At 36.3% G+C, this 22,497-nt stretch overlaps 1 protein-coding gene and 2 pseudogenes across 1 annotated transcript in view; 1 reads left to right on the top strand and 2 right to left on the bottom strand.

Moving 5' to 3' along the window:
• The window catches only part of NUP98 (nucleoporin 98kDa), a 137,108-nt gene that overhangs the window by 80,790 nt on the left and 33,821 nt on the right, over positions 1-22,497 (bottom strand). The window contains exons 3-8 of the mRNA XM_006885718.1: positions 14,572-14,673; positions 14,283-14,459; positions 12,606-12,745; positions 11,200-11,307; positions 8,490-8,670; positions 5,863-6,032 (exon numbers count right to left, since the gene is read on the bottom strand). Coding sequence (XP_006885780.1) covers positions 5,863-6,032; positions 8,490-8,670; positions 11,200-11,307; positions 12,606-12,745; positions 14,283-14,459; positions 14,572-14,673 — 878 coding nt within the window. The remainder of the gene's footprint in view (positions 1-5,862; positions 6,033-8,489; positions 8,671-11,199; positions 11,308-12,605; positions 12,746-14,282; positions 14,460-14,571; positions 14,674-22,497) is intronic.
• LOC102863747 lies at positions 15,449-18,409 on the top strand (annotated as a pseudogene).
• Positions 21,733-22,138, bottom strand: LOC102863337 (annotated as a pseudogene).

The raw sequence follows: 22,497 nt of genomic DNA, 5'->3' as shown, positions 1-22,497 counted from the left end.
AACATTTCATGGACGGCCATGGATAGATATGAATGAATAGATTCAGAGAATGAATAGATATGTTTTGGAGATGGTGCAGCCAGAGTGCTCTTTGCAGGCAAAAATGAAAGGGCTTTGCCTCACATACTTTGGACATGTTGCTAGGAGGTGCTATTCCTTGGAGAGGGACATGATGTTGGGAAGGGTGAAGGGTTGGCGAAGGACAGGAAGACTCTTAACCAACTGGAATGATACAGGGACTGCTGCAATGGGCTCTTGGCACAGACTAGAACAGGGTTCATACCTTTTGTTCACAGGGTCGCTGTAAGTCATACTCGACGCGAAAGCGCCAAACCTCATGAAGCAAATGAAAATATCATGGCTTGGGTAGGGTACACTTTAGTCTTTAAAACAACTTTGCTCTTTAGCATGTGAAAGCAGATTTGTCCAATGTAATTAATAGTCTTTTGATTTCTCAACTACTGCTTCCATTTTCTCCATTTATCATCTGCTTACTGCTCAAGTTGGGAAGATTTTTGTTCTACTTTGAAGGGTAGTACATACTGAAGGCTACAGTAAGTGCTGCAAATCCTCTTCAGCAAAAAGTTCCTTTTCAGCAAAGTTGTGTAATAATGCAGATAAATCTTCCTCTACAACTAAGGCCATATTCTTTGCATAGTTTAGATTCTCACATTACTTTCTCAGCATACATACTGAAATACAATTCTGACTCACAGCGACCCTGAATATTGGGTTTCTGAAACTATAAATTGCAATGAGAGCACATTGTGCAATATTCTCCTTAAGAGTCTTGGGAAATTAACAATACAACTTGCTATGTATTACACCACCAAAGCTCCCTACATGCTCAATGTTGTTGTTTGTAGGGCCATTGACCTACATAGTTCATAGTGACCCTATGAACAAAAGATCTGAATATATATGATGAAAGAATGCAACTCTAATGTACATCTTTCCATGTAGTATTCTCTTGTCCTATTTGGTCAACTAAGTCTTGGTTTATGTATAGGTTTTGTGGGAACACAATTAAATGTTCCAGGATTCCCATTCTTCTCAATGTAAGCTGTCATTTGTTATGATCCACAGTCAAATGCCTTTGCATGGTCAATAAAACACAAGCAAACATTTATTATTATTATTTTATATTTTTGTAATATTTTATATTATGATTGACTGTCTTTTAGCAAAGATTTCATGTGACATCAGTAGTGATAGCCCTTGTTCCACAGCCTTGTCTAAACCAGCTTTGGGTTCTAGCAGTTCAGTTCTCTATGTTAAATAGTGCTCTAGCCATTTTAACAATCTTCAACAAGATTCGGTATGATTCCGATATTAACCATATTGTTGGTGGTGGTGTTGATTGCCTTCGAGTCGAGCACAACTCATATTCTGTTAATTTTTTAATTTTGTTGGCTTTTCTGGAATGGAGACATTATGACAGATGGTGAAAGGATTGAAGCTGTCAATGATTTAATCTTTCTCAGATTAACAATCAGCACTTTTGAAATCTTACTCAAGAAATCAAGAGACATACTGCATTGGCCAAGTCTGTCAGAGACCTTTCCAAACTGCTGAAGAGCAATGATGTCAGTTTGAAGACTAAGGTGTACCTGATCCAGGTCATGGTCTTCTCAATCATCTGCTGTATATCAGAGAGCTGGACAATGAATAGGGATGGCAGAAGAACTGATACCTTTGTGTTGTGGTGCTGGAGAATAACACTGGCTACCAATGGACTTCCAAAGAACAAATATGTATGTCTTTAAAAGTGGAGCCAAAGTGTTCCTTGGAAGCAAAGATGGTGAAATTTTATCTTTAACATTTTGGACATATAGCTAGGTGGGGCTACTGCTTGGAGAGAGGCACATCGTGCTTGCCAAAATGGATGGTTAGGGTGGGAAGGGAGAAAAGTGCAACAGTGAATGACTAGAAACCCTAGGTCTCTGTAAACTTTGATTAAAATTAATTTTTTAAAAAACCAAACAGAAAATTATTAGTGTACAAATGGGAAAAAAAAAGGATGGTTAATGAAGGAAAGGAAGATCCACAATGAGATGAATTAACACAGTGCATCATCCAATGGGCTCAAGTGTGTCAGCGATGAGGACAGCACTGGGGAGGGCAGGGTTCAGTCAGCTATTCACAGGGTCACTATGAGCTGTACTCCACTTGATGGGACCTAATAACAAAAACAATCTACCCAGATAGCTATAATCTAAAATTTTTTCCATGGACAACTGAGTACATTAAAGGCTGCATCTGTTTACTGACACACCTCAATTAATATCCTGCCAATTTGGAGAGGGTTATTTTTTGCCAGTGCTTTCAGTGTAGCTTTGCCTTCTTCCTTCTATTTACTGGTCCTTGAACACAAAGGTCCTACTTCCCAAACTGCTTCAAGTCTAAAGAGTTCTTTTTTGTACAGTGACTGTGTATTCTTTTGATATTTTCTGCATTAGTCTGTATTTTGCCCATAGAATACTTTATTACACAACAATCAATGCTCACATAGCATTCAGAGCAGGTAAAAACTGACCCAAAATAAAACAATGTATATGAATGAAACACAATGTACATGAATGTAAACTACATATTAAGAAATTAACATCATGTAAGTGAAACAAACACAGTAAAAAACTTACTAAAGAAGTTTTGCCTTCTAAGTGGCAAGAAAACAAATTCATTGCTATATCTAAACCCCTGGTGATTGAAGATTCTAAGTTCCAAGATCCTGTATAGCTACTAACACTTTACATAACCCTTTTCTCTTGCGCTAGTTTAACACTGACTCAAAAATTCAATGCTTTAAAAGATGGCAGAGTTGAAAGGTCCCTGGTTTGATCCTGGGTTTCAGCACACAAAAAAAGACAGGAAAGTTGTAACACTGGAAACAAATGGTATAACAGCATCCCTCATTGAAAAAAAAAATCAGTAAATAAATGTTTTATAATAGATTTTAAACCAAGTAACTAAATCAATCTGACAGAGATATAACTGTAGTGTTAAAATTCATTTGAAATGGGAAAACCATACTCTTTTCCAGTAAGGGAAATGTGTATCATTCAATGTTTCGTAAAACTTCCCCCCCCACTTGTTCAGGATGTTTAATTATTAAATTAAAAATTAATCAATCAAGTTTTGTGTTTTTTTAAAAACTTCATATAGATTGTAATGTGTAATAAGACTTTTAATAGAATCCATGAGAAAGATACAGTATGTTAAGTGACCACTTCTGAACTTAGAAATCACTATAATTTTTTAGAAAACATTAAGGCATAATTTGCGTATCACAGTGTACTAGTCTAATTTTTCAGTATATTCACAGAATAGTGCAACCACCACAATTATCGAAAGTTTCAAGATCTTGCTTCCATCACCACTCACTTTCCAACCCTTGCCCTTATGGGTGCTATCGACTGAGTCAACAACTCAAAGGATCTTTACCATGCTCAAGCTGATTATTACAATTATTATGTCAATCCTTGTAAAGAAACATCATGCTAGGTAAGGTAGAGGGTTAGTGAAAGAGAGGAAGATTGACAGTGTTCTAAACTTAAGTCAGCCATTAATCTTTGTTTTCTATGGATATGCCTATTCTGGAAACTTCACTTAAATGAAATCATTGCTATGTGGTCAACTGTGACTGTATTTTTCTTGAGTATATTTAAAAGGTCCATCTATATTGTAACAAATAGTAATACATCTTCTTTATTACATGTGTGAATACACATTTTGTTTGTACATTCACTGGTTGATAAACATTTTGGCCTTGTTCCACTTTGAGTATGCTGAATATTCTTGTTATGACCATTCATGCACAAACTTCTGTTGGGTCCATACTCAGGACTACAAATACTGTTTCATATAAAGTAATATTCTGAAGAACTGCCAATACGGTATTTAACTGCAATTGCATCACTTTACATTCCCACCTAGTGGTTTTTATACTTTGAAGTGTATGCTTTAGAGAGAGCATTCTGGGTCTTTTAATTTATTAAGTTTTTGTCATAAAAGGGTGTTACAGATTTTGAAAAATGCTTTTGCTACATCTACTGAAGATGCTTAAGTGGCATACAGGCCAAGTGGATAAACTACTGGCTGCTTGCTAACCAAAATGTCAGTAGTTTGTACTCTTCTTTACAGAAGAAAGATGGCGCCATCTGTAAAGCTTTACAGTCTTGGAAGCCCTATATGGCAGTTTCACTCAGTCCTAGAGGGTCCCTATGAATTGGAGTCAACTTGACAGCAGTGGGTTTCATTTGGGATTAAGATGATCATACAGTTTTGTCTGTTATTTTACTATTCTGGTGGCACAGTGGGTGAGATGCTGCATACACCAGCTGCTTTGCAGGAGAAAGATGAGACGTCTACTCCCATGAGATTAACAGCCTCTGAATACCTGCTCAAGAGTCAGCTATGTGTTGGTTCAGACTCACCAACAATAAATTAAGTTTGAGTTATGGTATATCACAACAATTAATTTTCCCATCTTTAACCAGTTACTCATTCCTGGGATAAATCAAGTCAGTATGCTGTTGTTGTTAGATAGCATTGAGTTGAGTAGGATTCATAGCAACCCTATGAACAGCCAACCTGAACCCTGCCCTATCATATGCCATCTTCATCATTTCTGACACACTATGTCAATTCACCTAGCTGGGCCCAGGTCTTTCCCTCCTTCACTAACACTCCATCTTTCAAAGCATGATGTCCTTTTCCAAGGACTAGCCTCACCTAGCTATATGTCCAAAGTATGAAAGATGAAGCTTCACCATATTTGCTTCCAAGGAGCACATAGGCTGTATTTTTTCCAAGATATATCCATTAGTTCTTTTAGCAGTCGATGGTATATTCAGTTCACAACCACAATTTAAAGGCATCAATTCTTCTGTCATCTTTATTCATTGTCCAATATATGTGTATATATACAAAAACACATATACTTTTTTTTTAATGATACTATATTTAGTTTGCCAATATCTGGTTGAGGATATCTGGGTCTAGATGTACTAGTTTTATACTTGAGCAAATTCTCTCTAATTTAAACACCATACAGTCCATCTTGAATGAACTGAATCTCAAAAGGTAGGCAATTTAGGGACTAGTTATTACCTGGATGGGAGACCTAGGGGGGCAAAAAGTAACTTTTAAGATTTCTAAACAGGAAATCTAGTATTAACAAGCTGGTGATGACTGTAAAAACTGACTTTCACTTTCTACACAGAAATAAAAGTTATCCACCATGTCTTCAAGTTTTAGGTTGAACATTTCTTTTAAACTAGATTTTGCCCACCTCAACTTAAACAAGCAGAACAAACATTTCAGAATCTATATACTTTATAGAATAGGTAGAGTAAATGTTTCAAAGTATAACTTCAGGAGGGCCCATTTTAGTGGTAACGAGCTAGCTGTATTGCTAACACTAAAGTACAGAATTTTCATCTACCTGCTGCTCCATAGGAGAAAGATGAGCAATCTCCTATGTGATTTACTGCCTCTGAAAAATCTACTGAAAGGTCAGCTATAAGTCAGTTCTGACTCAATGATACATTAACAACAACAATGTAGCTGTTACTTGTTGACTTTAAAAACATGCTTAGTAAGGGTAAGTAACTTACTTGTTTAATAACCTCTCAAAAATAATAAAAGGCAGACTGGAATTCAGTTCTTAATTATTTGAAGAATTTGTTCTCTTCACCACATTATATACTCTTGGCCCTTAAGAACTGTTATTATTAAATACCACTGAATTTATTTAAGAATTGTAGTAGGGATAAAATTTGCTAATTTCACATGACTAAAAGTCTTGCAATTTAAAACTACAAATAAGATGTAGAATTAAATAAGGTGTTATTTTCTCACCATGGTGTTGGTACTTGGCTGCCCTAAAGTGCTGGTATTACCAAAGGAAAAGCCAGTGTTCTGGGTGGTTGTGGCTTGGCCAAATGGTTTGCTAAAGAGGCTGGTGGTCTGCTGATTCTGTTGACCAAAGAGACCACCTCCACCTGGATTTGTCCCAAATCCGGTTGTACCTTTAATAAAAAGGAAAAACAAGTTATAAAAACAAAAAACAAAACCTTAAAGTTATACATTATCCAATCAGTACAATAGACTTAGGCTAATGACGATATATCTAAATTACCCTATTATTCACTACATAAATTAGATGGTCATTTCATTTCTCATACTTCTTTAACTATAGATGTGGTTTAGACTTCATTTCTTATAATAACAATTCTCTGATCCTAACAACCCTAGCTAAGCTGGGTGACCTTCCTCTGTGAGCCCACAGCTCATACTACACTCAGGGTCTGTTTTTTTAAATTTTTTTTTTATTATTATTACTGTGTGTGTGTGTGTGTACCGTCAAATCGGATCTGACTGGTACAGGAGGAAACTGTCCCTCCCTCTCCAGCAGAGCATCTGGTGGACTTGAACTGCTCACCTCTGGGACTGCAGTGCAGCTTCCTGACACTAGGCCACCAGAGCTCGCTTTAGGGTCTGTTTTTATATTTTTATTCTGTTAAGAATTTATCTTGATAACAAAGACTTTCTTTTTATATGCCTATAGGGCCAGACACACTGTACTTATAAAGAAAACCAGGGATTATCAGAAGGTAAAAATAATGAAAATATTACTTAGATAAGTATGTATTTATAAGTGTTTATGAAAAATTACAGCTTCTAGCTGTCTCTATATGGCCGTTGGAGGTAAAAGGAATTTTTGTTATGTACTTTTTAGTATTTTATTCCATGTAAGTATTAGCTTTTCAAAAGTATTATTTTTTACAATAGTTACATCATTATCAAGAGCAACAGTGTCTCTCTGGAGACTAAGGTCCGCCTGATACAGTCCACGGTTTTTGCAATCACTTGTAATACATCAGAGAGTTGGGCAATGACTAGGGAGGATAGAAGAATTGACGCCTTTGAGTTGTGGTGCTGGAGAAGAGTATTGAATGTACCATGGACTGCCAAGAAAACAAACAGATTCATCATAGAGAGGATTAAATCAGGCTGCTCCTTGGAGGCAAGGATTCTGGGGCTTCGTCTGACACACTTTGGACATGTTGTAAGGAGAGACAGGTCTTTAGAAAGGGACATCATGCTGGGTAGAGTAGACAGCACAGGAGGGGAAGACCCTCTATGAGGTGGATTGATTCAGTGACTGGGGTACTCGGGATGGGTGTGTCAGAGGCAATGAGATTGGCACAGGATAGAGCACGGTTTAGGGCTGTTGTACATGGGGTCGCTATGAGTCACAAATGACTCGACGGCACATAACAACAACAACAACAACAACATTATCCTAGATAATCACCTAATAGTCCACTGAAAAAACTCACCAGTTCTGCACAGGGTCTAGAACCTGACAACCTCATCACCAACACCCCACCTTCCCAAATCCATTTTATAAATTAATCTGATCAAGGAAGAACTATCTTCCTCTTTGCACTAACCAACTATGTATCAGAAACAAGCTGATAGAGGAAAAGCAAGCCAAGAAATTAAGAAAATTATTTGATAATCTTTTATCATCTTCACAGTATCACCCTGGTCCAAGATACATCATCTCATGTCTCATATGGATACAGCAAATGCTTTGGAAGTAGTCTATTTCCAACCTTCTTGTCTTACAATCTCCTTTCAATCTCCTTCTAAAAATGATCCTTTACTCATAATCACGATACCTCTTTCAAAACCACTTAATGGTTCTCTAACTCACACAAATGAACATTCAAACCCTCACACTGACCTGCAAAGTCCTATACAATCTGATACTCAGAATCAGAATATCCCTAATACTTTCCCATGCTTTTTCCTTTTTGGAAACAATTCTGGTCTTTTATACTTGGAATTTTTGCTCACTGCTACGTTCTTTCCCAATAAACTTAAAACAGTTTTTAGCTTGCACTTTCTTCAGATTACCAGTCCAACATCACCTTCTCAAGGATATCTTCCTTAAGCATCTTCATTTAAAACTGAATTTCAACCCACCTCTAAGTACATACATACGAGGCATTTGTTATTACTCCAGTATCCCTGGATAGTGACAGTTATGCTTTACTTTCTATTGTTGTACTCTTCTCTCTACAAGTAAACTCTGGAAAGTTAGTGTCTGTTTTGTTCACAGTTGTTTATGCAATAATGAAAGTAATACCTGGTACACAGGAAACCTTCAACACATTTATTATATGAATACATACACTGCTGGAATTCTTGTTCCTACATCCAAAAATGTTAATGGTTGTGGAGTTTCTCTGTGAGCCACTTGTCACACTAAAGTTCTAAGGAAGCCCATCCCATTTTAGGAGAAATTATAAGCTTACACCTTTCTTTTCTACAATGTACTTCTCTTATGGTTATATCCGAGAGCATTCTGATGGCAATCAGGTGTGAAAGAAAACCACACTGCAAATCAGCACACATTAGCCAACTCTCCCAGTTTACTAAACTAAATATGATACAATATGAGGACAAGTACTTACTAGTTCCAAAGGCTGTTTTGTTCTGACCATATGCAAACCCTGAATTAGTGGTGGAGGAGCTGAAGAGTCCTGTGGCACTAGAGGTAGCTGGAGAAGACCCAAACAAACCAGTAGTGGTACCTGCTCCCACTTGGTTCTGAGGGCCTTTTCGGTTAGCCTGATAATCTTCCAAGCGGAGTTCCTGAGAGGAATAAAACATTTCCAATCTTAATTTCTATTAAAAAAATGCTTAGAAAATTTACACTTTAATTCTCAAATCAACACATAGTAACCATGACTCAAAGGCAGAAAACTGGAGAATGACATTAACATCAGTATCATTAACAATAACAAAAGTTTCTACTGGGTAATAAAATCAACATCATCGTTAACAAAAACTTAAGAGGCCAAAGAGTCAAAACAGTAACAAGCATTATGTATTTTAATTTGGTAAACTCTTGTCTACTGTCGTTCCTAATTGTAATAATTGGCTAATGAAAAATTAAAGATTCTGAAAATTTTGGTAATTTTAGGAAAAACAGGGACAAAGTTGGGAGTTCTTTGTTTTTCAAATTATAGTGGGATACAAGTAGAAGCAAGCAGCAGCATTAGCTGTAATTAGAAACAATCATTAAAATGTGTAAATATTTTAAAATTTTCTATAATGACAGTAATCACAATGAACTAAAACTAACTTAATGCAGCTACATAATCTCACAATGCTGAAGAGACATTAACACATAACGTAAAAAAGACTACACTGGGACCTTTGGAAGAGGTGCTCTGGATGTCTAAAGTTTATCATTCAAAATTGTCTTTCCTAGCCAAGATTAACTATTTTATGCTGAAGTAATTAAAGAGAGGATGTTATGCGGATGAGTGGGAATGTGCAAGAGAGGCATGTTGGCCTATCCACAAGGATTTTCTATCTACTATTCTTCCAGAGGACTGGCTAGTCTCAACACTCTACAAGGCGACTGGCTAGTGTCTCCACTGAACTCAGCAAGCCTCAGTGAGAGTCAGACAGAACTTCTAATGCCACTAAAGAGACAACAAGAGAATGTAGGATTTCCTTCTTGCTCCACCTACACCCATGGCAGCAACACTTAACCCAAACTAGAGACTTGATGTGAGATGAGGCACCAGGGGAGCCCAATACTGACAGTACTAAGAACCTGTCCAACAACTGGGGTGGGAGGGAGCCAAGACCAGAAGGGATGAGAACTTTGTTGGACAATTCAATTCAGGGGGGGCAGGGGGTGGAGGTGGAGCCAATATTGGCAGGACTGAGTACTAGGGAACAATGGCCTGGAGCCCAAGACTCAGAGCTGAGGTACCTGTGTATACATTTCAGGAGCTATCTTGACTATACTGCGTAATTAATCTGGATTATAACCTTTTGACTTCCCCCAATATGGTTCTATGAGTTTCACAACAGATTTTGGACCCAGAAAAACAGTAAGATTGGTTTTGAGATGAGTTGAAAGAGACAGGAAGTGTGGGAGACATGTCTGACCTCAAGGTAATTGGTCTGTTACCAAATGCTGTAGACAGAACAGTCCTCTTAATGAAATTGGTAGGAATCAGACGTGGCCATCCCCTTGTGGCCTTTGCTTTTTGTACAAGAGCACTGTGACTAAGTGGATTCAAAGACAATGTCTGGGTTATTGCTAATGTTCTGTTTATGGATCTGTGTTACATATATGTATTCACTTAGTGAGAACTTGAGTAATAAGCCTATTTATGATTTTGCAATACTCTGGATTGTATCTCAATAATTATAAATCTGCTAAGAACAAATGGCACACACATACACATTGTCCATTGTAGTTATGTCCAACATCCAAACAGAAGAATAGCTTAGTAATACTACATCTATACATATGACCTGAATTGCCCTGGATATGATCCTATGTAAAAAATAGTTATCAAGCCTACATTAAGATCTTAAATAATTTTGATTGTGTTAGAATTTTTTTATATAAACTCCCTAACATTAAGAATAATTAAATATTTTTAAAGTCATTTACTAATAAATAAGGTTAGAATGTTAAAAGTCTATTCCAGTTCTCTCCCTCATCTGCTTCAAAGCAGTATATGTAACTTATCCTATCTTTCTCAGTCTCCTTCCAACCCCGATGTCAGTCACATTTTACAACAGTGGCACTATGCAGTATTTGTCCTTTAGTGACTGAGATCTTTCACTCAGTATAATGTCCTCCAGGGTCATCATTTTGTATGTTTCATGAGTTCCTGGTTTTTCAATGAAGTTTAGTATTCCATTGTGTGACTATACCACAGCTTCTCTATCCATTCGTTTGCTGATGGGCACCTTAGGTTGTTTCCAACTCTCTGCCATTGTGAACAAAAGCCACAATAAACATGTGTGTGCATATATCCACCTGGATGGCAGTTATGGTTTCTTTGGGGTATTATTGTCATGACAGGAGTCCAGAAGGAAGGCTGCATAATGGAGTGGACTTGGGGGGAGGGATTGAAACAATGAAAGAATTTTTCTTTTACTTTTCAAAACGACAGCTGCATAGTGGAGTGGACTTGGGGGGAGGGAGTGTTTAACAATGAAAGATTTTTCTTTTTCAAAGAGAAGAGCAAACTGGGAAGGGAATGTTGGACAGGTAAAAAAGTGCAACAATGAATGAATGGAAATACAAAGTCTGTAAACTTTCATTAAAATTAATTTAAAAAAAAAAGTCTGTTGCATTTTACTGACCTCTAATGACTTGCATTCATATTCTTTCATAGCAGTAATACACTGGTGCTTGGTGCTGATATTAGTGCTAACTCCACCTTTGACCATAGTATCTGTACCAGTTGGAGGCTGAAAAAAAAACCAATAATGGTAAATTTGAAAGTCAGAAGTTTTATATTCCTATTCATACAAACAAAATTCCTCAATCTTTCTAGTCTTTTATTTTAGCGAGCTCTGGTGGTGTAGTCCAGGCGGAGCTGTGCAACTAAGCCAAAATTCACACCTCTAAGGTGGTATGAATCCATCAACAGTTAGATCCTGAGGAGAAAGAGAAGCAATCCCTCTCATGAGATTTATAGTCTGGGAAATTCAACAGAGAGTCAGCTATAAGTTGATTCTGATTTGATGGCAATGAATGGTTTTATTTAAGATATACTTTTAGGAACATTTGTACAAATGTATTGCATTTTTGATCTTACCCTGTATCAGAGTTATGTGAATAAAGTCAAATTAAGTTACAATATTATCACAAACCCAAGGGCATTAAATTATCTGCTAAAATATGCTTAATATTATATGCATAAGGAAAATGTTACCCACCAGATGCTCTGCTGGAGAAGGAGGAACAATCTCCTTCGGTACCAGTCAGATCTGATTTGACGGTACACACACACACACACACACACACACACACACACACACACACACATAAAATAAAATTTTTTTTAAAAAAAGTGTTACCCAATATACCCAGAAAATACACTTAAATCTCCAGTTCTACCTGCTATTATGCTTTGTAATGCCTGCTATATTACCACTGTTGCATTTAAGAAATTGGAAGCCTAGGGAGCTCTGGTGGCCTAGTGGCAAGAAGCTGCACTGCAATCACAAAGGCCCCAAAGGCGTGCAGTTCAAATCCACCAGATGTTCCTCTGGAGAAGGAGGGGGAATCTTCTCCTGTGCCAGTTGTTTCTGATTCGACAGTACACAACAAGAGGGGAGAAAAAGTAATTTCAATCAAATAAAATAGAAAGTTTTATAAAAAGTTCTGCCAATCTCTATTTTTTTCTCTTTCAATTTTTCTTTTCTAAAACAAAATTGTTGTGATTTGAGTAGTTTACAAAGCAGACTGAAGTGCTGATCTTTCCAGAGGTGAAATTATGACTGTAAATTCAAATTCAATTTGTGAATACAAATTTGAGTAAGTTAAGGATAAGTCAACTATCAATCATGATTTAGATTTATGTTTCACAACCCTTCTTTCCTGTTAAATAACTGCAGATTTTGTTTTCTTAGCATTTTTTCAGGAAAAGTAGAGGTAATTTATTCATAAATGGATATATGATCAATTTTTAAAATTCATCCTTCAGAGAAATACAGACGTAGAATACAGACATATGCCACAAAAATGAGAAGAAAATACTTACATTGAATTTAATGGTAGTCCCAGTAGGTGCAGCTGTAAAACTACTTGGCCCAAAAAGAGAGCCTGATGTGCTACCAAAAGGGTTAGAGGTGGTATTTGTAGTTCCAAAAAGCCCTCCACTGCTAGTACTTGTTCCAAAATCTATAAAATAAATAGAGAAGTGTAGCCAGAAAAAAATTTATTTATTCCTGCTAGAATTGAGTTGCATGAGAGCAACACTAACAACGTTTTTATCTCATAATCTCCCTGGTAAGTACATTCAAACACATATTTCATATCGATAGATAACACATCTACATTCAGAACATTTAAGTGAGACAGAATCGGAATCCTTTAGTGAACTAAGTTTCCATGAAAACTTTTCTAGGCATCCTTGAAAGACAAAAGAAACACTTTGTTTCATCATAAATTTTATCTCCTCCTTTCCTTGATACAACTAGATATTACATCAACTTGTCTTTCTGAGAACATCTGGCCACAATGAAATTCAAGAAAGACTACAGAGTATTTTATTTACTTGTGTGATTTTACACACTCAAAATACTAAGGTAAAAAAAAAATAAATACTAAGGTAATCGGGATAAATTTTCACTCAAAAAACTTTTCTTTAGAAAAATCACTAAGCATTGTTAATTTATAGGAATTAGTGAGTTTAGTTATCCTTATATAAATAAGTTCTAAAAAATTAGTCCAAAAAAAAATTAACAACTGTTAGCTAAAGAATAGTTCTTAAAGTAGGATAAAAATAGTTTATACATACTGTGCCAGAAATGTCAGTGACTAATAAAGTTATCTGCCAATATTAAACTGCATTCTAATAACCATGTTAGGAAGAATGTTATTTCTGACTGACAAACTCTTATATATCTTTCTATAAGTATGTCCTAATATAGTTTGAAGTAAATGGACATCTCACTCTTTCATTAACAACCAACCTTCCATTTGGAAAACACTATTATCTGGTTAACAACTGATCCTCCCATATTCTTGTGCTGATAGGGGACATTTTTATAACTAGTATTGGCTGCCATAAAGAATTACAAATACTATCACAAGTAATATTCCTGGGCCAAATTTAAGACTCCTACAGCTCCTTGCTGTCAAGTTAGAATGGATTTATAGTTGCCCCCGGATTTATAGTTGCCCCCTCCAGTTTCTAAAGATGTAAATCACTGGAGAGGAAACAGGTAACTCAAAACTTCTCTCAAAAATGGGACAACTTTGATCAATTAGTAGCATCTGGGGTTAAGCAACCATAACAACCAAGATAATCAGGACAATGAAAGCAAAGTTAACTCCTGCTCTAGTATTCTCATATCAAATGTGAGACAGAAGGATGAAAAAGGTACTTCTACAGCAAAACATTGTAAACTTTAACAAATGCTGTCTTGAAATTCTCTTGCCTTAACAGTGATACTATTTTGACCTGACTTTTCATCCCAATTCTTGATCAGACACCATCTCTCTTGCATATCCCTTAAATAGTAGTGCTTTTCACAGTTCCATTCTTGAATAGACATGTAACTTTCCCTTCTTCTCAGTCAATTAAACTTTCCAACTGATTTTTCTAACATTTCCTGTTTTCACCATTTCATGGGAAAGGAAGATGGGAAAAGAACACATATAATAAGGAAACCAAAGAAAGTGTCAGGCTAAAGTCCAATAATGTCCTACTTACTTCCAAATCCTGTTGGTTTATTTTGTGCAAAGGCATTATTCTGGGATGAAAAGAGACTGGTTCCTGTGCTTGCAGTCCCAAACAAACTATTTGATGTTCCTGTTGATGTGCCAAAACCAAAGCCAGTGCTTGTCGAAGTAGCTGGTTGGCTAAATGAATTGGTTCCAAATAATCCTCCTGGTAATATAGCAAAGGGCAAAAAAAAGTTAAAAAGACACAAAATGACCCACTAGATAAAGTATTGTATCAGTTATAAATAAATCCTCTGTGTTAAAAATAAAGCCTCCACCTGGTTTGGTCTGTGAATTCCCAAATAAGCCTCCAGTATTATTGCTGGAACCAAATGCAGATGTTCCAAAAGCTCCTCCAGTCGTTGTGCCAAAACCAGTATCTGAAAAAGCAAAAATGAAAGTTAAAATATATTCTTACTCAGATGATACAATGAAAAAGCTGCAATATTTCTAACTACATTTGAACAAGACTGACTACCTTTTTAATCTGAATACTTCCTTCAAAAATTGCACAAGGTTATTAATTATAGAGCTAAAATGAAATCCTTGCCAACTGCTTTCACTGCCCCCAGGGAACACAGAAATTCACAGCCAAAAAGTGTAATTTTTCAATAAATGTTAAACTGATTGTTTATTTAAGGGAGAAAAAAGTTCAGCAAAGGTAACAAGAAATCAAACCTACATATGAAATAAAAACTATCAATATTAAAGTGCTAAAAATGTCACTGTTAAGCCCTGGAGTTACTGGAATGGACCCTTAAGTTGGAATTTGGCAAGTGTATCATATGACTTGGAAAACTATGAAATAAATATGCTCTGGTTCCAACCCTAGAGATATTGTATTCTAGGAATGGACTATAAATTATTACTTTGATTGGTACTCTTATTTAAAAATGTACAGAAGTGATTATATAAAACAAAATGTATATGAATGAAATACAGAATATGAGTAATTGTATAAATGTGAATGACGGGTGTGCCAGCTGAACAGGGCCACTGGTCATACATGGCCACTGGCTGGACGTGGCCACCAACTACACACACCATGAGAAGCCAGGGCAGGGAAGCGAGCAGAGTCTGTTCCCAGTACCCTGGCCAAAGAGAATTCTCAGCCTTGCTGCTGCCACTTACGCCGGGCCAGGCTGTTAGGAAAAGATGGTGGATTACTTGGCAAACAGTGAAGCAAACACCAGATATATTAGTATAGTGAAAACTGTTTTGGAGCTGCTGGCCAACTTCTTACTGGAGGAGTGTTGACTATGTTGTATAGGAAAAAGCCTAAAGTGAGGCAATTTTTCATGTTTAATGATATTCTTGTGTATGGCATCATTTTATACCACTGGAAAACGTGACTACTGATTGAATAAAAGATGAGAGAGACCTAAGAAACAGATGGTTTATCAATACACCAACAAAATCACTTGCCATTTATGCTGCCACTGTACTGAGAAATCAAAATGGATAAATTATATAAATAAGTGTGTTACTGACTTACTCTCCAAGAATGAGAAGACATCCAATCTGGTAATGAACATGCTTACTGTCTGGGTTCCTGACTCTGAAGTAACTGTATGTATGCGCTGTCAGAGAGCAAAACTCACACCTGATAACTAGTGTCACCACTGCCATAAATGTAGTTTTGTTATTTATGGACACTGCTGTGGAAAGAGATATATTCTTCCCCATCAGTCCTCCAAACCTGTGTGAATCTGTGACTTCTGTGACCTACTTTCTGCCAGGGACATGGCTACATGCTAGCCTAGCATTAAGATCAGACTCCTACAGTGAGTCACTGAGTCTCCTTTAAATGATGTATCAATGATGATAGCAGTTGACTAAGAGAAATATTCTAAAAATATTTAAATGGACGTGACCATTTTAGAACTCAGTCAGCTTTGAAGGAAAAAAATGTAAAATTCTGGTGCTCTCAGTTTTGCTTTAGCCATGACTTTGCCTGATAAATATTTGACAAAGGTGCCTTAACATGTTTAGAAAGCAACTCCCCCACACTCCTTCTATAGAGACTATTGACAGATAATAGACTATAGATCAAATGAATTTTTACTTTCTATTCTTATTTATTTTTAGAGGATATTTTTGAAGGTTGGATATGATTCTTAACAGATTATGTACTATATTATTTTTTTTTATTTTTTGCTATATGGAAAACTAAAGCAAAAGGTAAAGATAAAATGAATATAATATGGTTAATTAACAATAATATTAGCTTTTTTTAAAAAAACCATAACATACCAGTAACAAAAATAAGTAATCTGGTGATATTTTTTACTTTTTCATATACCATTTGGTGCCTTATAACAAAAGCATTATTAGATAAGTTCAAAAAAGTTACTGGTACTCCTGAGTTGACAAAATGAATATTTATGAGTGGATGCAAGTAACAAATACTTCACATCTGGACAGAAAAAAATAATTTAGAAGTATCTTCATAAATATTTTTCCATAAAATAGTTATGACTGGAGGGGGAGCAGGGAGGAAAATGTGCAACAATGAAAGAACAGAAATTCAAGTTCTCTATAAACTTTCATTAAACTCTCAATTTAAAAAAAATCATGTTACAAAATTAAGAACATATTTTAAGGTAAATTTTTCCAATTACAGGTAATATATCTAGAAGTAAAACCTTAGGCATTCAGTAAAGACATAATGAAAAATTTTTTTTAAGTTATTCTATTTTTACACTTTACAGGTACCAAATTATGATTGTCAAATATATGGTTTAAAATAATAACAGGTTATAAATTTTAGGAATTTGGTTTGAAATTATCAAATAATGATGAGTTGTCATATTGCATTAGTTTCTACTTTTAACAAAACAATTTAGATTCATCTACTTTAACAACTACTTCTAGAATTAAGCATCTTTTTTTGCAATACCCTTGAAAAAAATAAAGCAATAATCTAACAGGAGAGCACAACATATGCTTAAAGATTTGGAACAGAGTCCCGCAGCCACAGCAGTCAGGATTTCACTGCCTCACACCGCCAAAGCCTGCCCGATGTGCATTCCCCAGTTCCTTCCTCATCCAAATCCCATAAAGCTACTCTCAAGGATCAGCTGATTGAGAATCTTAAGGAAGAACAGGACACACACCCCCCCCCCAGAATAAGATTACAATTGTTGGGGTTGGTGCTGTTGGCATGGCCTGTGCCATCAGTTATTTTAATGAAGGGCATGGCAGATAAACTTACACTTGTTGATGTCATGGAAGACAAATTAAAGGGAAAGATGATGGATTTCCAACATGGCAGCTTTTTCCTTGGAACATCAAAAATTTTGTCTGGCAAAGACTACGATGTAACTGCAAATTCCAAGCTGGTTATATCACAGCAGGAGCATGGAGAAGGTGGAAAGCCAATTTGGTCCAGCTAATGTTTAACATCTTTAAATTCATCATTCCCAATGTTGTAAAGTACAAGCTGCTTGCTGTTGCTAATCAATCCAGTGGGTGGATATCCTTACCTATGTGGCTTGGAAGATCAGTGGCTTTCCCAAAAAAATATGTTATTGGCAGTGGATGCAATCTGGATTCAGCGAGGTTCTGTTACCTAATGGAGCAGAGGCTGGGAGTTCATGCATTGAGCTGTCATCATGGCTGGGTCCTTAGAGAGCATGGAGAGTCTAGTGTGCTTGTATGGAGCCAAGTGAAGGTGGCTGGTGTGTCTCTGAAAAATCTGCACCCTGGTACCAATTCAGAGAAGGAACAGTGGAAAGAGGTTCACAAACAGGTGGCTGACGGTGCTTATGAAGTGATCAAACTGATATCTCCTGGGCCATTGGACTGTCTGTGGCAGATTTGGCAGAAAGTACTTTGAAGAATCTTAGGCAGGTACATCCAATTTCCACCACGATTAAGGGTCTTTATGGAATTGAAGATGATGTCTTCCTTCATGTTCCTTGCATCTTGGGGCAGAATGGAATCTCAGACATCCTAAAGGTGACAATGACTCCTGAGGAAGACGCCTTTTCGGGCACTTTCGGGAATCGAAAAAGAGCTGCCATTTTAGTCTTCTGTTGTACCACTTCAATCTCTAGGTTATTAAAGGATTTTAGTTGGGAGCTGTGCATGTTGTCCTTTTTATCCAGTCTGTGATTAAAGCAGTAAAATACAATATAGGAAAAACATCCGTTTCCTAAAGATGGACACAGGAATGGTCCATAAAACCCTACAGATATGTCCTGATGGTGGTACTTACCTTGTGTAGTGCTAAACTTCTATTCTTTTAGTATAAAAGAATTCCACCACGTCTCAGACACCACTGCCAATGTTGCACATGCTGTAGCTGCCCTTCAAACTAGAGTGTTTACTGTGTTAAATAACTTTGGCTTAGTAAAAGTTCTTTTTTAGTCACATTCTGTGCTCTATGGTACAAATCCAATATTGCATGTCCTGTACATTATTGTTCTAAAGATCTTATTTTTGTGTAGTATATTTATCAGTATATTTACAATGCAACTATGATATTGTGATGTAAAATGTAAAGATCTACATATAAGCATTGCAACAGTCTATTATACCAACTATAACACCAAATAAACCATGAACAGTGGGAGAGAGGGGGAAAAAAGATTTGGAAGAAAACAGTAGTCAAAGTAGAAAATGTCTTTAGAAATTTAAGCCTGACAACACATTCTGTCTGTGGTTGGTTATGTTTATTTCTGTACAAAACTATCTTTAATTTAAAGTGTTATATTTTACAAAGTTTTGTAAAGTCCCAAACCATATTTCTAAGTTTAATGTTTAATCTGTTTCTGAAATCTTTTTGCAATCTATAGAAGCAGAATGATGTTGTTGTTGTTAATTGCTGTTGAGTTGAGCACAACTCATAGTGATCTTATCAACAAAAGACCGGAAGCCTTTTTATAACTATCGTCATTACGCAAAGTTCACAGAGTTTCCAGAGGCATGTTGTTCAGGAAATGGATATTAAATAAAATAGTAATTTTTAATTTATGAACTTTGTTGAATCCAACTATATTGCTTTTGAAAAATAGTAATTTTTCACTCTTTGCTTCTGAGGTAGCTATTAGATTCAAACTATATTTACTGTATAAAACTTGATGCATTTTGCACTACTCTCCATTTGTATGCTGCAAATAAAATCTTTGAAATATGAGAAATATTTTTAAAAGTGAATGATGGTATAAATGTTAAAAAATTTAATTTAAAAATAACCCAAACCTATAGGGAGCTCTGGTAGCCTAATGGCAAGAAGCTGCACTACAATCCCAGAGGCATATATGGTTCAAATCCACCAGATCCTCTTACTGGATGAGAGGCAATCTCTTCCTATGCCAGTAAGATCTGATTTGATGGTACACACACACAAAATAATAAATTAAAAAAAAAATAACCCAAACCTCTTATTAAGAAGTACTCTATGAACTGGGGGTGGTGGCAAGGGTAACTGAAAGAATCTGGTCTGAAAAACAATTTATTTGCATTTTGTAAATAATTTAGTATAATAAAAAGTATGAATTTAAAAAAGAAGTACTCTATGACTAAGTAGGTCAAAAAACACTTGACAATATATCTGCTATTGTTAATCTCATTATGACTTTGTTGCTATGTATTTTTAAAAATTTTTATCAATTATAGAAAATTCTGAGATTTGCATTAAAATATTTGGACCAAATAACTGCCTTATAAAAAGAAATAAATTTGGAAAACGCTTACTAGTAATGCTAGAAGACAGATAACATGAATTGTCATTATACCATTCTTTTTTACTTTAAAATTTTCCTAACAGTTAAGATCAAATAGTTACTATGTTGGTGTTGTTTTGTTAGGTCAAGTGTCCTAAACTGATAGTCACCTTATGTACAACTGAAACCTTACCTGTTCTGCACTATCCTTATATTCTGTTGTGTACCAATTGTCAATCAATTTGATAAAAGATCTTCCTCTCTTCTCTGACCCTCTACCTTTCCAAACAAGATGATCCTTCCTTCCAAGTACTGACTCCCTCCTTAGAACATGTCTCAAGTAGAAAAGACAAAATCTCACCATCCCTATCTCTTAAGAGCACTGTTACTGTACTCTTCTAAGACAGAGTTGTTTTTGCTCTTTTGGCAATCTAGCCTGACTTAAGCCATGATATTTTTAATTTTCACGTGCTTCTGAAACTCTGACAATGAAAACGACAGACTGAAGAACTGATGCTTTTGAATTATGGAATAGTTAAGACAGGTAGCCAATGTCAAAAAAAATACTGAGTAGAAGGAGAGCTTACTGATAGGAATTAGGATGCTGGCTTTTATATGTCTGAATGAACATTTTGTTTACAGAATAAATCCCAGCGCTGCTGTTTAATAATTACATTTTTATACTTAAAATTTTAAAAGTATCTCTTGGTATAAAAAAAATAGCAACAAATCAGAAGTCTCTGCTAAAAGAAACAATTAATATAAATATTTTAAGTATCTCCTACTGATGATGAGAAAGGAAAGCTCAACTTTTTTTTAGTCTTAGGAAATTTTTTTTTTTAAGGAAAAACAAAAACAAAAAAAGACATCATTTCTACCAGGGCCATATTAGCAATGAAATATTCTAAACTGCTGAGTTTGTGGTTTTGGTTCAGAAACAAGCTGTATATTTCCCACCCCCGATTATGGAAAGATATCAGTGCCATCTTTGTGGGTAACCCTTCTATGGAGATGCTGATCTGTTAAGATGCCCATTGGAGATGCCCATCTCTTGAGAAATACATTTTAAATGCTTAGTAATTCACCTGTATGGTTGTCCATGTGTGGCTGCACCAAACAGGTATTCTGATTTTAAAAGATACTAGTTAACAGGAAAGTGGAGCTTTTTTATGGGATTGAGATTTTGAATCCCAAGGGCAAGTTCAAGGTTTCCTTATCATTTAAGGCCAAACTTGTAAGCTGCCTCAAAGGCAAAGGAAGCATTAAAGATAGGGAATGGGAAGAATTAAAAGGAGCTGCTGCTGGAGGGTGGCCCTACCTTGTCACAGGCATTCGTTCTTCAGAAAAAGAAACTTAAGTTCCACTTGATCGAGTCACCAGAGTATACTCTGAATAGTCTTTAGACTTCTAACTGCTACTCAGGTTAAAGAAAGAAAACTTAAAATCTGAACTCCAGTTGTCATATAGTGATCAAAAGGCCCCATTTTACCAGTTACATAATCAGAAAAAGGATGCTTAAGATATAAGCTGTTTTGCAGGGGGCGGTAAAAAAGGTCCAGCTTAACAGGTCTGTAAGTGAGCATGGTCTTTGTTTCCTCCAAAGCACACAAGGCTTTTTACTTCACAAGCAACAGGAATTCTTCCCTTTAACCACATCAAACCTAGTTTTGCCTTCGGAGTCAGTTACTAAAACATCTAATGCATCCATTTTTGTCAGCTGACTAAAGAAGTGATGCTTGCTGCTGGGTATTCACTTCCTTCTTGGAATCGCTACTCAGCCACTTGAGAAGGCTCTGACTCATCCAGTTTTGCTAGAGATGTATTACCTGGAGGGGGTCACAAAATACTCTTCCACAATCTGATGGCAGTTTTGTAGTATTTGAGTACAGTTGGCTTCTATCACGTCATCAGACCTAAGGTATAAGCATCCTTCCTCCAACACCGACTCCATGGGCTCCACCCTGTCCACGCCTTGGAGCAGGTCAGCAAAGGCAATGGCTTTCTCAAGTCGTGCCACAGCTTCACGGCTGCCAAATTCCACGAGTGCCAGATACTCCAGGTGTCCTATTATTTCAGCCAAGACCTGGCTGCTTCCCTGAGCGCCAGCCTAGGTGGTATGACCCTGGCAGCGAGCTAGCGGGGCCCAAGAGCCCAGCCGCAGAACCCGGGCTCACATGTCTCCGCCGCCTCTGCTGCTGCCTCCATAGTGAGCCCCTTATCCAAAACCTTTTTCTGAGAAATTTTTAACAAAATCATACATATCCTAGTTAAAGAGACTATTACAGACATTAAAATTGAAAAAAAACAAAAAAATCCAATGCCACTGAATCATTTTAACTCTAACCAATCCTACAGGACAGAGCAGGACTTTCCATAGGATTTCTAAAACTTTCCATAGGATTTCTAAATCTTTACAAAAAGCAGACCACATCATCTTTTTCCAATCTAATAATGGCTGGTAGGTTTAAACTACCTGGTTAAACATCAAAATTCTAATCTGAAGCTTGGTGGTGGTGTTGTTATGTGCCATCGAGT

This window comes from Elephantulus edwardii, unplaced genomic scaffold (assembly GCF_000299155.1).
Source record: "Elephantulus edwardii isolate Elephantulus edwardi_28Jun2011 unplaced genomic scaffold, EleEdw1.0 scaffold00044, whole genome shotgun sequence".
Taxonomy (NCBI): Eukaryota; Metazoa; Chordata; class Mammalia; order Macroscelidea; family Macroscelididae; genus Elephantulus; species Elephantulus edwardii.
This window is presented reverse-complemented; position numbering and strand designations above follow the sequence as displayed.